The sequence below is a fragment of the Artemia sp. Qi Xiang Cuo genome, chromosome 10 (genome assembly GCF_049724085.1).
Source record: "Artemia sp. Qi Xiang Cuo chromosome 10, ASM4972408v1, whole genome shotgun sequence".
NCBI lineage: Eukaryota > Metazoa > Arthropoda > Branchiopoda > Anostraca > Artemiidae > Artemia > Artemia sp. Qi Xiang Cuo.
The window spans coordinates 4,173,629-4,191,498 of NC_142803.1; the positions used below are offsets into that span (position 1 = coordinate 4,173,629).

At 35.1% G+C, this 17,870-nt stretch overlaps 1 protein-coding gene across 2 annotated transcripts in view; it reads left to right on the forward strand.

The window, feature by feature from the left end:
• The window catches only part of ND-23 (NADH dehydrogenase (ubiquinone) 23 kDa subunit), a 33,469-nt gene extending 25,389 nt beyond the window's left edge, over positions 1 to 8,080 (forward strand). For both annotated transcript variants that reach the window (XM_089095813.1, XM_089095814.1), the window contains exons 4-5: positions 2,051 to 2,179; positions 7,876 to 8,080. In XM_089095813.1, the coding sequence (XP_088951939.1) occupies positions 2,051 to 2,179; positions 7,876 to 8,007 (261 nt within the window). In that variant the 3' untranslated portion in view covers positions 8,008 to 8,080. The remainder of the gene's footprint in view (positions 1 to 2,050; positions 2,180 to 7,875) is intronic.
• The last annotated feature ends 9,790 nt before the right edge of the window (positions 8,081 to 17,870 follow it).

A 17,870-nucleotide genomic window follows, 5' to 3' on the forward strand; every position in this document is an offset into this window, starting at 1 on the left:
AATTATCTTAAGTACCTAGGAAGTCCTTCTGAGAATTCTATTTTTTTAACTCCAGTAATACAAGAAGAGCTTGCTAAGGTTGTTAAGCTTTTAAATAATGGAAATTCCCCGGGGATCGATGAGTCGTCGACCAATATTGTTAAAGCCATTTTTCCTAGTATTAATAAAGTTATGTGTCATTTAATAAATCTGTCATTTAGATCTGGAACTTTTCCGGATTCTTTTAAAAAAGCGAAAGTGTTACCACTATATAAAAGTGGTGACCGGACTAATTTCTCAAATTATAGACCCATTTCTATTCTTTCGGGTTTTTCTAAAGTAACGGAGCGTTGTTTTTATAATCGAATGTATAATTTTCTCTGTTCAAAAGATTATTTTTCAAAAACTCAATATAGATTTAGAAAAGAACATAGTACGCAGGATGCTATATTAACTATGGTACAATTTATTCACGAGTGTCGGGACAAAAAATGGATCCCGGCGAGTATATTTTTGGACCTTGAGAAGGCCTTTGATTCGTTAAGCCATGAAATATTGTTGTATAAATTAAACCACGGTGGAATACGAGGACCAGCGCACGATTTTATCGCATCTTACCTAAGTCGTTGCTCCCAAGTGACTATGATCAACGGCACAGTTTCGGATCCATGTCTGTTGTCAAATATCGGTGTCCCGCAAGGCTCAATCCTGGGACCACTGCTTTTTATAATATATATAAATGACCTTCCATCAGCGACAGAAAACCTTGGTCTGAATGTTCTTTTCGCTGATGATACCGGATCATCACTTACTGGATATTCGGAAGAGAATCTCAATGAGAAGCTGCAAATCGTATTTTCACAACTTCTTGTATGGCTAAAAGCTAATCGTTTGTCACTTAATGCATCAAAATCCAAATTTATCATTTATAGTAGAATTGGGCAGAATGCTCAAGGAATTTCAACTATATTTTATCATGCTACAAATATTCAAATTCAAAGGGTAACTTCATTCCGGTATCTGGGTATTATTATTGATGAAAATCTGTCATATAAAGAACATTGTAATAGATTACGGGTTAAAGTTGCTCAGGGGTTGGTATAATACAAAGGTTTCAGCATTTTTTTTCCATATGAAATCCTACGTCTAATTTATTGTGCGTTGGTTCATTCCCATCTTACGTATTGTTCTTTGATATATTTGGCAAAATTCAGATTTCAAGTGAAACCGATACAAATTCTTCAAAACCGGGCTCTTCTAATTTTAAAGAAATATTTACCATCACCGTCTTCGTATCCTAATAAGAGTAAAACTGAAACTCTATATCTTCTAACTAACATTTTGCCTGTTTCACAGATATTCACCCTCAATTCTTTTTTATTTAAGGTAAAATATGACCGGTCGGAACTAACTACGTACTTTCGTTCGAATAATTTTTTCCCTGTGCAACATGCCCATTCTTATGAAACCCGACATAAATGGAACATTCAGCACCTTAAATTAAGCACAGAGAGATCACGGTTCTCGCACTTATTTTAAATCACGGGTTCATGGTGTCTTCATCTACCATTTATTGATTGCAGCAAATCTCTTCCAAATATAAAAAAGCAACTTCATTCTATCCTTATAAATAATTTTAAGAATTAACAATATATTGAAAATCTGGGTACATTTGATATTATTGTTTTGTTGGGTGTTTTGCCCTGTGAGATGCCGGTTATCGGTTACCCTTATTCGCCCGTTGGCATTTTTTTTTTTTTTTTTATTGGTATTTTCGGTTGATCTTTGCCCGGTGTCGGTGGGTTTGTGGGGTGGGTGTCCGTCTATTGGTGAGTCATGGAATAACTCTTATTTATTTTTTTGTTGTCAAACAGGTTTAATCCAATTAATATACCGGGTTTTTGTCATTCGACCTTGTGTCTCCGGCGTTTACCCTGTATTTATGTCTATTTTGTACAGATATTTTAAAATTAAACCTTGAACCTTGAAACACTAACTGAGAGTTTATATTTTATACTTTTAGAATAGTTTTGCATTTTATATATTTTTACATTAGAATGTTTTTTTATAGGCTATTACAATTGAAGCCGAGCCAAGAGCTGATGGAAGTAGAAGAACTACCCGCTACGATATCGATATGACCAAGTGTATCTACTGTGGATTTTGTCAAGAGGCTTGTCCTGTTGATGCCATTGTCGAGGTAGGATATAGTTCAAATGAAAATGGTTACAATAAAAATGTTAAAATGCTATGTAGTAGTTGTAGTACAAAATATTAACATAGTTCAAAAACTAGATAATTAAACTGTTAAAATAAAAATGAAAGGAAAAATAGTAGAATATTCAAAAATTTACAACAAAAGCAGGCTTCTTCATTCGACAAACTGGCTTTTGTGCCTCGAATATTTTGGATTCTGATTGTAAAAATCTAAAATCGGTATTGATTCTAAAAGAAAACTTTGGGGCAAAAACAACATTTTTATTAATTTTTTGTTTTGTAATTATTAGTTTTAATTAGCGTTGTGCCCGATTCGGCCTTTGTCACTTATGAAATATACATATTATGTTATTATGCCTCTAATACAGCTGTTCCATCATTTTGTATTTATTTGTATTTACTACTTCTGCTAACGACTCATCATGGCACCGAACCGGCTTTGACCAACGCACCTATGCACCGCCTCCAACATACCGTTCCGAGCTACCCTCCCTACTATCGCCCATCTAAGGACAGGTGTTTGACTGGTGTTAATCCTGTTTAAGGTGTACGGATGTGGTTCAATCGCGTTTTCTAGGGCTATGGTGAAAAAATGGTTAGTATGACTAGACCAAGTTTACAAATGAAGGACGACGGATTGCTGAAAATTGTGCTTTTTGGCCATCCATCTGTGGGCAAACTAAATTCAAGTCATCCGCAAATGGGAAAGGAATATAAACAAGAACCTCGTGAACTATATACGAGTGGGTGAAGACTGAAGTTTTAAATAGATTTTATTCTGTTTTATAAATTCCTTTACATTTGTTTTCAAGATAACATTTTACTATTAAGATTAATTTAGATAATGGCTTCCATTCCTGAATCCCGAATCACCTTGAAAGCTGGTTTTAACGCGTTTATCAATTTTTGGGGGCCGTGGTTCGTTCTTTACTAAGTTGCAGTCACCGCTGCAACCATCATTAGGGTGGAGGAGTAATGTGCGCAGGTGTGTTGGCCTCAGGCGGCTTTCTGTTGTAGCGAGTTGTTAATAGTAGTAGTCTTCCTGTTCCATTTTGAGTTCGCACCGCTTGCAAAAAAGTGCCAATTTTGGCAACCTGTCATTCTTCATCTGTCAAAGATGACCTATCCATCATAGTCATTCATCCAAAGAGTCCGTGGTAACAAAAGGAGCGACGCGGCTTGATAATAACCGAAACTCCTAAAAAAACGAAATTTCGATATTAATAGATGTATGAAAACAATTATTATGCTGATTCAGGATATATAAGATTAATTTAAGTTTAGTTTTCCCCATCAAGAGCTACGAGCCTGGGAAAATCTGCGTGATTTTTAACAAAGGGGGGCAACACCCCCTAAAAATTTAGGGATCTTAATGAAAATCACACCTTCAGATTCACCTATTGTAGAAGTTTCAAGCTTCTATCTACAAAAGTATGGAATTTTGTAATTAATTTGCCAGAACACAGTTTTTTTTTTTTTTTTGGGGGGGGGGGGTGTTCGCACCAAACCAATGGTTATAAAAGATTGGCAGAGGGCTCATTCTAACGACTATTAAAGTCCTAGTCCCTTTTTTTAAGTGACCAAAAAGTTTGGAGGTCAGCTAGCCCTCCCCAACGCCCCCAGCCCCACAGACATATCAAAAGAATGTGCTTTTTATGGTGATCCTGAGAAAATTTCCCTGATTTTCGAAAAAGGATGGAAACACCCTCAAGATGTCAAGCAATCTTAATGGTTGTTTGGTATCGTGTATTCTATTGGTTTAATTTTTGCTAATTCTTCACCCACTTCCCCCTTCTCTACAATGTTTCCATTGAAAATGCTTTTATCTGGCATCTTTGTGGGAAAATTGAAAAAAAACAACTAATCCCCCTAGATTAAAAAAATAGTTTTCCCCCCTCCCTAGTTTTTGGTGAATCGACGCCATTGAAAATGCTGGGCTTACCCATCTATCATGCAAAAAAAAAAATATTATGTTTCAAATAGTTCGTGATAACACACTGTAAGTAAGCAGCGACGTTACTCAATAGTAACCGAAACTTTAAAACAGAGTTTTGATAAGAATAGATACACGAAAGCATTGAATTTTTATGGTGATTCGAAATATATGAAATTCATCAAGTTTAAAGTTAAGGGCCTTAGAAAATTTTCAGAAAAAGGGGCTTATTGAAAACCATCAGATTCAGCGTATCAGAGGACCCTACTGTAGCGGTTTCAAGCCACGATATACAAAATGTGGAATTTTGCATTTTTGGCCAGAACAAAGATCACGGATGTGGGTTTTTTGTTCTTTTCCCCAGGGGCTATCATACCGAACCAGTTATTCTAGAAGATCGTGAGAGGGCTCATTTGATCAGAAATTAAAAGTTCTAGTGCCCTTTTAAGTGATCAAAAAGATACATGCCCCTTTATACCCAAAGTAATCTGATCAAAACTTGAAATAGTTATCTGATTTATCATACTTGGAAGGTCCGATGACTATGCCCTTGGAAATGATTGACCGAAAAAACTTGTTTTTTTATTTAATTTTGGATTTAAAAAAAATAATGCTAGGAAATTCAGCGTAACAGACTCCTCCGATACCCCCCCCCTCCCAGAAAAATTTACCCTGAAAACGTCTCTATAGTTCCCAATACTATATGTAAACAATGGGCAAAATTCATACCTTGCAGCCCTTCCCCTGGGGACTGTGGGGGATTAAGTCCTCCTCAAAGACATAGCTATTAGACTCTTTGACTGTGCTGAACAAAATGGTTATCTCAAAATTTTGATCTGGTGACTTTGGGAAAAAGTGAGCGTGGGAAAGGGCCTAGTTGTCCTTCAATTTTCGGTCACTTAAAAAGGGCACTAGAACTTTTAATTGCAGTTTGAATGAGCTCTTTCGCGACATCCTAGGACCACTGAGTCGATACAATCACCCCTAGGAAAAATAAAAAAAATAAACACGCATCCGCGATCTTTTTTCTGGCAAAAAATACAAAATTCCACATTTTTTGCACATAGAAGCTTGAAACCTCTGCAGGTGGGTTATCTAATACGCTGAATCATATGTTGTAATTTTCATTCAGATTCTATGAATTTTAGGGGGTGTGTCCCCCTTTTTTCAAAAATAAAGCAAATTTTCTCAGAACTTTTGATGGGTAAGATTAAACTTGATGAAACTTATATGTTTAAGATCAGCACAATAATACGATTCTTTTGTTTATCTATTGGTATTAAAATTCCGTTTTTTAGAGTTTCGGTTACTATTGAGCCGGGTCGCTCCTTACTTACCGTTCGTTACCACAAACTGTTTGATACATCACACTGTCTGTGGATACTTTTTGTTAGCTTTTCTGATTCAAATGACTATCCTAAAATTTTAGTGTGCCGCCATTTCCGCTGCGTTGGCCCCCAGGACAAAAAAGTGGTGCCAAAGGGGAACGATCATTTTCAGCTCTTAAAAAGGGCATTGAACTCACTATTTCTGTCTAATGATACCTTTCCAAAGTTCTACGACCAGTGGTTCGACACGATCACCCATGGTGAAAAAGAGAAAAACGAGCCAGAAAACACGCGGTTGTAACGTATCTTTGGTGGGTTCCTTTAAACTTGATAAATTTCGATTAATATTTGGAATTAGTATAATGGAGATTACTTTAATGTTTATATTTTCCCCATGCTTCGGTTTTAGAGTTTTGGCTGCTGTTAGTACGGGTTGCTGTTTACTTACAGTTCTTTATCATAGGCCATATGAAAGTTAGTATACATAATTTAAAAGTAAATACACATTTTCATTTTTTTCTGAAGGGCTATAGAGTGAACATGTGCAATTATCTACATTTGAAGTGATATATTTGGTTTCGACAAAATTCATTGATCGCCGACAATTGTAACTATTTTCACTTGGAGTAACAAGTTGCATTTTGAAAAACATATTTTTGACAGTTCTGTATGTTCCAATCTCTTTAAACGTATTAATAGATAACTATAAAATTTGTAATTATAATTTTAAACGATGATATTCTTTTTGTTATGTTTTAGGCAAACTGCATGTTAACGTAAATAGTGTGCAGTTAAGGGGATGGCAGTCCCTGTCGCAGTTCGGGTTAGTTGTATTCGTTTCAAGTTTAAGCGTTGCTCATCGCTTTGTCATGATAAATCGCTTTCAAATTCAGCAACTCGAAGGAAACCTAGCCTCTTGATATAAACCCGCATCGCTGAAAGCTTTCTAGATTTAATAAATGCATTTTTATATATAAGAGAACGTTAAAAACGGGTTTTTAAATACCTTGAAAACCAAATAAGATATATTAGTTGAATTTAGATTTGACCCGTCGATTCGATATACATAGTGCCTAAATTCGGCACACGGAGTGGATAAATCTTAGTTTGGCAGAAACCGTAACCGTTTTGGGTCACCGTCACTGAGCTTTTTAATAGCTCTAAGTTTGTTATTTAAATATTATTCATGCTCACAACGGTAACCCTTTTATGATGCTAACACAACGCCAGTTGTTTAAGTGCCACATAACGCCTTTTGCATCGCCGCAACCATGGTTGCCAGTAGCATTAAATTCTTAAAGTACCAAGAACGTAGAAATAAAACCAATTTTTAGCTCCCCCCTCCTCCCAGTGCCTATCTTAGGTGTATTCATTCTTGAAAATCATGTTTTATTGAATTTTTCTTTTGGTTATTTCTGATTTACGAGGTTTTCAGGGCAGTACCACATTTCTGTCATTTCTTAACCGTAAAAATAGATAAGCGAAACTAATTAGTTGAATTTTATTTGAATTTTTATTTGAATTTTATTTGAATTATATGAATTTTGAACGTGACAACGCCTATCGTCCGTAAAAGTTTAAACTTTAACAATCTGTCGATTCACTGCGACAACTACAGCCTCGAAGGATAGCCTCTTAAGCTGTTTGTTGCCATTTTTCCCTCTTATTTCCTACCTATGTTTTTTTTTCTGTTTGCCTTTTTTTTCAAATCTGGTGCGGTAAGTAATTGCGTAAATAGAGACGTTTTTCATTAAAAAACAAATTCCCGATTTTGTCTAATTTTTTAGATATACGTTACCACTTAAGTTGCCACTAAACTAGTTTTGCAGGTTGCCACTAAACCAGTTCAAACAATCAAATTTTTTATCGTCTTTTACACTTCACTGAAGTATTATTAATGGTTATCCTAGAAAAGTTATTATGAGAGTAACAAAACGTCGCTAAGGCCATAACTAAGTCTCACCTAGCGCATTTCGAATCACCTCGAGTCAAGCTCTCCATAGCATTAAAATTCTCCATATAGTATCCTGGTGCCACTCTTATAATTATCACATAACATACTTTGCATCAGCTTAGCCAAGGTCTCCAATACCACTAAAATTCTAAATTGAATATTAGTAATGCTTATCTTAGATACGTTATTATAAGACTCACATAACGCCAATGACATAATTGTCATATATCACCTTTTGCATCACCGTAAAATGTTTGCAGTTGCATATTATAGCTATAAATTTTATTACAAATGTTATTCATAATTACTGCATTAGCCTTTTTATGAGACTCACGTAATGCCACCACCATCACTCTATAAACGTCATGAAAACGTTTGTATACGTTTATAAACGTTTATTGTCTTTATGGCAGAATGTCTTTTTGTTTTTGCAAGTAATATTTAAACGTGTTTTATTTTTTTAGGGCCCTAACTTTGAGTTTTCGACAGAGACTCACGAGGAGCTGCTCTACAATAAAGAGAAGCTGTTGAACAATGGCGACAAGTGGGAAGCGGAGATTGCTTCAAATATTCAGGCTGATTATTTATATCGATAAATCTTAGAAAGAAGCCTTTACCTATAAAATTTTAAATGTATAAAAGTTAGGTAGAATAAATATGGTTGTGTTATTTTGTTTTTTGTGCCAGATTTGTATCATCGGTTATTTCAGGTATTTCGGTTATTTTCGGGTATTTCGGTTATTTCGGGTATTTCGGGTTATTTCGGTTATTTGGTTATGTTATGGTCTGGTTATGTTATTGATCCAAAATCGTGTTTTAGTGACCAAGAAATGTTTTGTTGATAAACATTTTGGATGAAAACGAACTATAATTAAATCAGGGACACGTTTAAGGTTGGTTGCCTGAGATTTTAAGGCTGGACAATCATGAAGAAAATTTGTTCATTTCTTGAACAAATTTTCAAGAACAAAATTTGTTTATAGGTTAATATATTAATAGGAAAGAATTATATAGAAGTGTTGATACATTTGATCCATATACGCAATATGTTTACCAAGTTTTGAGCCACCGCCAATTACACCCAGAAGAGCACGATGTTAAAAAAAAACATAGTTTTCAATAAAATGAAAACGATAGAATAGACTTTAGAAGGCTTACGGTTAGGAGGGAGGCAATAGCCGTACTCCTGTTTGTAGTAATTTCAGTTTGTTTTAAGTTTTACTTGACTATTCATTTTTATTTTTACTCTTTTCAGGGTTTAATCGTTCATCTATATAAAAGCCTGTTACCTCTATCTTTGATTGTGAAAATTTTATTTCAATTTCTGGTTGTTTTAAGCTTGAATTATTATGGGACCATTTTTTGCTAGTCTTAAGGCTATGTAAGGCTCTTTACTTTTCTTTGAAAGAAAAGTATTGAAACGATGATATATAAGCATAGCATATATTAAATACGTAACCTAACCTAGGTACCTTCCCCCCCTAAACCCCAAGAAACAACAGTTTAAATATCGTATACGCAATGAAAACCACGCTTTGTAAGCGCTCCAGGGTCGACCCTGTAGTTTTAATATCTGATGTTTGAACTATTTTTAGCAAAATTGTCACATCAAAATTTTTATCGGATGGGTTTGGGGAAGAAAAAGGCGTGGGGGTTGCCCTCCGATCTCTTTTGACTCTGAGAAAGTGAGCTAGAACTTTTAATTTCCAATAAATTGAGCCCTCTCTGAAGCTTATATGATCATCCCTTTCATAAGAATCATATACGGCCCCAGGACATAAATTAAAACAGCTGCCCCCCGGGCGCTGGGGAGTTGTGTCGACACCTGAGTTTTTGTTCTAGGATCTAGGGAACGTCAGATCTAGGAACGTCAGATAGTCAGATCTAGGGAACGAATATTCGTAACTATTTTGTTGAATAAAATTGAAAGTTTCAGAATTAGATCAAAAGCTGCATAAATAGTCGGAATTACCAGGTGAATTGACGATTACCTAAAACGATGTATTTATGAAGTTTCAGAATTATATCAAAAGCTGCATAAATAGTGGAAATTACCCGGTGAATTGACGATTACCTAAAACGATGTATTTATGAAGTTGCAGAATTAGATCAAAAGCTGCATAAATAGTGGAAATTACCAGGTGAATTGACGATTACCTAAAACGATGTATTTATGAAGTTTCAGAATTATATCAAAAGCTGCATAAATAGTGGAAATTACCAGGTGTATTGACGATTACCTAAAACAATATATTTATCAACAACTGTGTTTTTGAGATTGGTAATCATCAATGTGTTTTTCAGAAAAGTGCAATGAGAAAAAACCCCTCCCACTCCCTTGAGCTCAAAATTGATAAATTTCTGCAATATTTTTCTGTTGTCCCTCCAAGCAACTATTGTAGCACAGTGGCTTGATGATCTGCTGGGCAATGCGGGGGCCCAGGGTTCCATCCCCACCGCAGAAAGACTAGGCGACGATCTTGTTGCTTGTCCCTATGAAAAAACAACTGAAATGTCACAGTAAGCAAAATCCTACCCCCTCTCGCTCTTTAACCCACGGTGAAGCTTATGCTTTGATGTAAAACATGCAGCATGTGAATGCACGGTGTATTTTTTTTAACTCAAAACCTAGAGCTATAATTAGATTATAATCGGAGGCTATAATTAGGGCTGTAATTGGCTCTCACTTAATTAAAAAAGGGCAATATGTCAATGTTGAATCATGAACTTTCAACTGCCAAATCTCTTTTTATGAGCTAGCATCTAAATTTCAGCTAACGACTTCAATTTCTTTTGCTTAGCATTAGGGTTTTCTTTTAGTTTTGGTTTTGGATATAATGCATTAAGATTGAATATGTAAGAATGCATAATAATTAAGTATATAATAGATTAAATAAATTCTCCCTTTGCCAGGAATCTTCAACGTTAGACATTTCGCCGAATTTCATTTCATTTTGTATGTAAAATTAGTTTTCTTTTTGTTTAAGAATTTGTTTAAAATGTAATGAAAAAGAAATTAATTTTTAATAAAAAGTATTTCAAAACATGTGTCCAGGTCTGTCCCCAGCTACCACTACTGTTGTGGTGTATTTTTGTCTCTTTTTCTGAAGTGTAATGCAAAGAATTGGCTTATTTTTTTTCTGGTGTTTTAGCGCTAAAAATATCATAGATGATAATTATCTTCTCGAACTAATTTTTTTTTAATCTTCGAGCAAAGTAAAATCAGGTGAAAACCATTGAACCAACTCTGCTTCTTGGGTAGGATACTGAATTTTCTTCTTTTTTATTGAAAATTAAAGCTTCACAGAGTATATAGAAATGTTGAAAATTTCAGCAGATTGAGCCTTCGACCCTCGCACGCTTGTTTTATATGGACGTCACATTTCTTTCACTCGAATTTCTTCGTCACTCGAATTTCTTTCTAAATAAATTTATCAATGATTGGATGAATAATTGGACGATGGTTCTAGATTAATCTCCATATATTTGATATATTGTGTATCAGATAGAAGATCAAAAAAATCTGCGGTATGGTTCTCTGATATAATGAATCTAATACTGTGATTTTCATTGAGATTTCTTTTTATGGCGTTTCCTTTTTTAATCGACAGTCTAGCAAATATTCTCAGGCTCGTAGATTCTGATGAGTAACAATAAACTCGATGAATTTCATATATATTTTATATGTTATATACAAAGCTGATTCTGTTGATATATTATCAAAATTCTATTTTTTGAGCTTTGTTAATATTGGCCGAAGTTGCTCCTTACTTACAGTTCGTGGTAATGAACTGTTAGATAAGATTTTCTTGTTATAAATAATTTATTTATATTTATTATGTCCATTTTGTTCGGTTGAACTGGACTATTGAAAGAAAAAGAATCGATTTCATAACTGGAATTTAAATCTAAGCCCAGTTACATATAAAGGATTTTAGTTCGTGGGGGAAAATTGTCCTTTCGTGAAAAAAGTATATTTTATATGGCCATTATACAGTCAAAACCTGGTATATATGCAGTACGTGTGGGGGGGGGGGTTGACTATGGGCACTTAATAATACGCAGATCTTGACAATACGCTACTTTAAGGAATTTTGAAATCTTGGAAAGCTGTTGATCTAGGGCAGGTAAATGAAGCTCCCGGGATTGAAGTCAAAAGCCTAAAATATCCCTTTGAAAGCTGTTTTTAAATTCCTATCTAAGCTCTTTCTGTTGTCTGTTCTAAGGCCTAGGTCGTTTCATAATGACAAGTTGACACATGTTTTAATCTCGGGAACCAACACATCTTTCCGTAATTTCGGTTTGAGTCTGGCATAATGGGCATTGAAGTTTATTGCCCAGAAGTGTAGAAAAGGAATCCCAACAATCCAGTAAAAGTAAGAATTTGGAAGGAAAGCGAATCATATTAGCCCTAATTGGAGAATTAAAATGGACCCTTTCAATTGGATAGATTCCTTGGTTTATATCTTATCTATTTGCGCGCAGATACATAATGGAAGTATCTATTTAGATTGGATTGTTTAAAAAACAATTTAACAATCACAGAAAATTTCTTGGGTGTGGACTGGCCAATACTACTAGGAACTTTGTTTTCAGCAATTTTAAATGGTAATATTTATCTCTTTTTCTATTTATAAAGGCTACAATATTTTTGTAGTTTGTTGAAATCCTTTATTAACATTTGTTGATAATACCCCTTGGTCGTGAAAGTTCTGCCTTAACCGTTTTAATTTAAATTGATTAAATTTAATGTTAAACTATACAAATAATACATAACTTAAATTAAATCAATTGAAAGAACTAGATTTCCTTTTTAATATCCTTGATGCTTTAAATTCTGGTGGCTGACTGTCAAGTCCATATCCAGGGGATGGGGTGGGGGCAAAACCCCCTCCCCAAAAAATTTGTATCTGACTGAGAAAACCGTAACAAATGTATATAAACATTTTGATGCGTTTTTAAATGTAAACAACACCATATTCAGTTCAAATGTTTTGGAACCAAATCGATAAATAAATCAGATGATAGGTTTAAGAATTACAACCTTCCTTGAGATCAACCCATTGAACCTCTCTTGAAAAAATTGTGTTGTCATGGCAAAAGCAACGCTTTTTGGTGTTTAGGTTACTTTTTTGTTTTTAATAATACCAGTAAAGTATTATGTGTGGGAAAATTATGGGGTAAGGAGGAGGGCTTCTTGCCCTCCAATCACTTTTGACTATTAAAAAGGGCACTATAACTTCGAATAAGCTCCTTTAGAAATTACAATTATACTTTATGATTGAGCAGTGAAAAAGTTTTTTTTATGAAAGGTATTAGAAAAGCATGTCGCGAAAATTAAAATACTATAAAAATTAATTAAAAGAAAAGTAATTAGAATATTAAGAAACATAACAATAGCCTAATTACAAAAAATAAGAAAGGAGCTCCTGAGGTTCAGTTTTAACAAGCAATGCCATAAGTTCTGGGTGGAGTTTATTGAACAATATCGACATTTTTGAATTTGACTATCAAACATCTAATGCTTTGACGCTTTGTGGTTATAAAAACTAACCGATATCTAAATTACTCCGTGACTATTAGGCAATGATCAAGAAACTCAAAAAATTAATTTATAGTACTGGTATTATTGAAAAATGTTGTAAATGCCAAAAAATTTCTACTCTTCTTGTAATAAAATCAATTTGTAATAAAATCTTGTAATAAAATCTTGTAATCAAATCAATTAATGATAGTCAAAATTTAGATTCCATATGTACAGTGCGCGCGTGTATGGGAGGATTATATAGAAAATTTTATATCTGCTATAATATTTTCTCATTTTTTCAAATAGCTGTTAAATATTTCTTAATAATCATGTGCTGAATGATAAGAAGAAAAGTAGCTACAACATACTGGAGTTTTTCACCATCTTTTCCCTCATACTGTTTATTATTATATTTTTTTTTATATCCATGAATCGTGCATGAACTAGGAAATTTGATCTAATCTTTGGCGTGAGAAATGCTAGGTGCTGGCCCTGATTTGGAGGATTATGCATAATATAACGTTCTGATTTCGAAGAACAATTCTCATTGAATTTATCGCAGAATTTTAATCCTTTCACGTTGTGAGAAATCTTTGTACGTTTCCTGTTTTGGAACTCCCTTTCCCATGGTTCTAGTAAAGCAGAACTGTGAAATATCCACCATGACGCCGCTATGAGACCACATCAGTAGAGTTTCTCTTTCGGGGATAGAGATGGAGACGGGAGTGGACGACAAAGCGGATATCCCAAACCATTTCGTAATACTGGAACAGTTTCAATCTTTAATACCCTGCCTGTCCTTGTTAAGTTGTAATGGGAAAGGAATAGTTCTTTTAATTAACCTATTAGGAATAGGGAGCAGAGGCGGATACAGGATTTTTTTTTAGGGGGGGGCAAGAAAGATTGATCCGATAAACTTGCGTTAGGAGCAAGCTTAATTAACGCAATCTTGCGTTATTTAAGTAAATTACACTAATTTAGACTACGCTAGGGTTAGCCTGTACCGCCACTGATAGGGAGAATAGAATGGTTCAACTAAATAGCCTGTTATGTGGTAAGAAGAAAGTAATAGTTTTGCTAAATCGTGTGTCAGGTGCTAGGGACGAAAAATGGTTCTGTAAAATAGCCTATCTATAAAAGAGTTCGTCTAAATGGCATGATATAAGGCTCTGGGAAAGAAACAGTTCTAATAAATAATCTTTTAGGTGGTAAGGAGAAAGTAATAGTCCTGCTAAAGAGCCTAGAATGTGGTTAGAAAAATACTGGATTTACTACTTTAGGCCGGCAATTACCTATAAAAAGTGACTCCAAAATTTCGGGTAATATCTTGGAATTTAACTAAAGAATTTACTTCGAACGGAATAGGATCAGGTTGGATGAATTGCCAAGGTTTCAGCCTAACGTTGTTCAGTGCTTTTGGTGACAGTTTTGTTGGAAAACGAAATTTAGTACAATATTGCTCAGTTTTGGCCAAAACCAAGTGTTCTGAAGTGACTCTGACCTACACTAGGGATGAGTATTGCTCATGACTCCAGTATTGCTCCTGACTCCTGAGTAATGTGACTCATGAGCATTGCTTGATATAGAGGTAGAAGGGAAAGGCATAAATATACTTAAGTTTACTCTGCCAGTATGACAGCCTCAGGCGGACCGAGGGTGCAGCAACCTTTAATTGCCCGTAGTTTTGAAGATGGAAAACCAGACGTAGCATAACAGTTTCCCTTGGCCTTTGTCAAAATACATTCAATGGTGTGAATAAACTACATACTTTTACAGGTTTAGGAAAGAGGAAAAATAATGCAGAATAAACTATAATTGCTGGATTATTGCATATTGCTCGCATAAATAACTTCCGACTTTTGCAAGATTGTTACAGATCCTTTTCTCATCAGTCTGGATCATTTTTAACCTATATTGAGGGTTTCAAGTGTCTTTAACTTTGAAAAGGCCTAAAGCTACTGAAAAAGAGAAAACTCAAACTTATTAAAGTGAAGCTATGGCTTTTTGTTCAATATTTGTTCATATTTTTCCAAGTTTAACTCTAATATAAATTTTAATTTGCTATCTGTATTTTTTTTTAGATTTCATTTGGTTTGTGTTTTTCATGTGTCATAACTCTTTGGCCCTTCTATTGCCCTTTTTAAGAGTCAGAAGTGATCGGAGGGCATCTAACACCCCTTCCACGTCCACCATTTCCCCAAACACATCCAATCAAATTTTGAGATAGCCATTTTGTTCTACGTAGTTGATTTCCACATAGAAATTATGTTTTTGAGGAGGACACTCCCCCCACAGCCCTCAGGGCAAGGGTTGTAAGTTATGCCCTGGGGGCAAATAAGGTTTTATAGAAAGCTTTGTCATAGAAACTTTAAAAAGGTCTCATTCGATTGGAAATTCAAACGGCTAGTGCACTTTCTAATAGTAAAAGTGATAGGAGGGCAATTAACCCCTCTCTCACGTCCACCTCTTCCCCAAACACATCCAATCAAAATTTTGAGACAGCCAGTTCGTGCAACGTAGTTGACACTTCTAGAAATTAGGTCTTTGAGGATGACAACCCCCCCCCCCCACAGCCCTCAGGACAAGTGTTGTAAGTTATGCCCTATGGGCGTATACGGCTTTTATAGAAAGTGTTGTCGTAGAAACTTCAAAAAGGGCTCTGTCGATTGGAGATTTATTTGGATAGTGCCCTTTGTAATAGTCAAAAGTGATTGGAAGGCAACTAACACCCCTTCCTCGCTCACCATTTCCCCAAACTTTCCAATCAAAATTTTGAGATAGCTATTTTGTTCAAGATAGTTGAAAGTTCTGGAAATTATTTCATTGAACAGGACACTCCCCCCAGAGTCTTAAGGGCAAGGGTTATAAGTTATGTCTTGGGGGTATATATGTTTCTTATGGAAGGAATGCTCGTATAAACTTCAGAGAGGACTCATTTAATTGGTAATCGAAAGTTTAAGTTCACTTTTAAGCGTCAAAAGATATCGGAGGGTAACTAGCCCCCCCCCCCCACGCCCCTTTTCCCCAAAAGTATCCAATAAAAATTTTGAGATAGCAATTTTGTTAAAAATAGTAGAAAAAAAAGATCATATAAAAAATCTCCGTTGTCGACACAACGCCCCAGGACCAATGAACTATCTTTACACTCTAGGTTGCTTCTAACTCCAGGATAAAGATTCAGGTTGGTAACTCAGATCGTTTGAAACAAAGGAAGATTGAATCGCTAAAATTTATGCAAATTAGTTTCAGTTTTCTGCGATTGTTTAGTTCTCGATTTTTCAGCAATAGTGTTTTTTTTTTCAAACAATAGAGTTTTGACCTTTTTTTATTTTTTTTTAAAGTCGTGACAGAAGATTTCCATTAGAGTCCTAATGGACAGGTATGGCTCTTATATGGTTCTTATGGAAGGGACGCTTGTATAAACTTCAAAGAGGGCTCATTTGATTGGAAATTGAAAGTTATACTTCAGTTTTTAAGAGTCGAAAGAGATTTGAGGGCACCCAGCCCTCCCCCTCCCCGCCCCCTCCATGCCTGTTTTCTTCAAACCCATCCAATAAGAAGTTTGAGATTAGCCATTTTTTAAAAACTAGTTCAATGACCGTATAACGAAAACTCCGGGGTTGACACGGCCCCCCAGGGCTCAAGGGCAGGCCTTGTAAGTTATACCCTTGGAGAATATATGGTTGTTATGGAAGGGATTCTCGTAAAAACTTCAGAGAGGGGTCATTTGATTGGAAATTGAAAGTTCTAGTTCAGTTTTTGAAAGTTAAAAGAGATTGGAGAGCAACCAGCCCCTAACGCCCCTTTTTCCCAAAATGCATCCGATAAAAAATTTGAGATACCCGTTAAGTTAAAAATTGTTCAAAAGTCAGATAACAAAGCTCAGGTGTCGACACGACCCCCGGGGCACGGGGGCAGGTGTTGTAAGTTATGCACTGGGGCATATATGGTTCTTATGTATGTGATGCTTTTGTGAACTTCAGAGAGGGCTCATTTCATTAGAAATTGAAAGTTCAAATTCAATTTTTAATAGTCAAGAGAGATCCGAGGACAACTAGCCCCCCCCATGTAAATGGAATTCCGCTGTACAATTTATCTTTTGATAAATCCTACAAGACCCAATGTGAATCGACAATGCAATCTCTAGATCAAGATTTTCTATTATTCGAAAATGTTATAAGTGAAGAAATGTTGGCAAAAACTTATGACATTATTGTATTGGACTTGTCCGGTACTCAATATATGAGTATTGTCCCGATGGGGAATGTAAGTTTAGAGTTTACCTTTGCCGAGCCATTGGAGGAAAGTATTACATTAATCTCGCTAAATCAATTTGAAATTTATTGGGAAATTACCCATGACGGCAGTGTTTTATTAGACTTGGCGCCATGAACGCGAACCAAATAATCAGTGTATTCAATATGGACCCTTACGTCTCCAAATATAAATCCTATTGTATACATTAGGATTTCCTGGAGCATATTCAACATGCTGACAATATCCTTATCATTGTTAATAGCAGTCCGTCAAAGGTAAAGACAATTGGTTATGCATCTATCAAACAAGAAATAATATAGAAATTTTGATTGCTTAGCGTACAATATACATTTTACACAGCTCACATTAAAAATTTTCTTGAGCAGAGTGGAATATCTATTATTCAAAATCGGAAGCGGGTACAAAATCTATCGACGAAAAGCTGTGGCTTTCATACCCTATTATATTTTATTTTTCGAAGTCGTGGACATACTTACATGGAATTCCTCAAGATTTATGGCGACAATCTTCGATTGAACGATTTTCTTGTTGAAAATACTCTTTCCTATCGCTATAATATAAATTTCGGTGCCATAATATTGAAAAGCTTTAAAAATGTATGTAAATTTGTTTATTAATAAAATTTGTATATATACAAAACACCGTGTCCTTTAG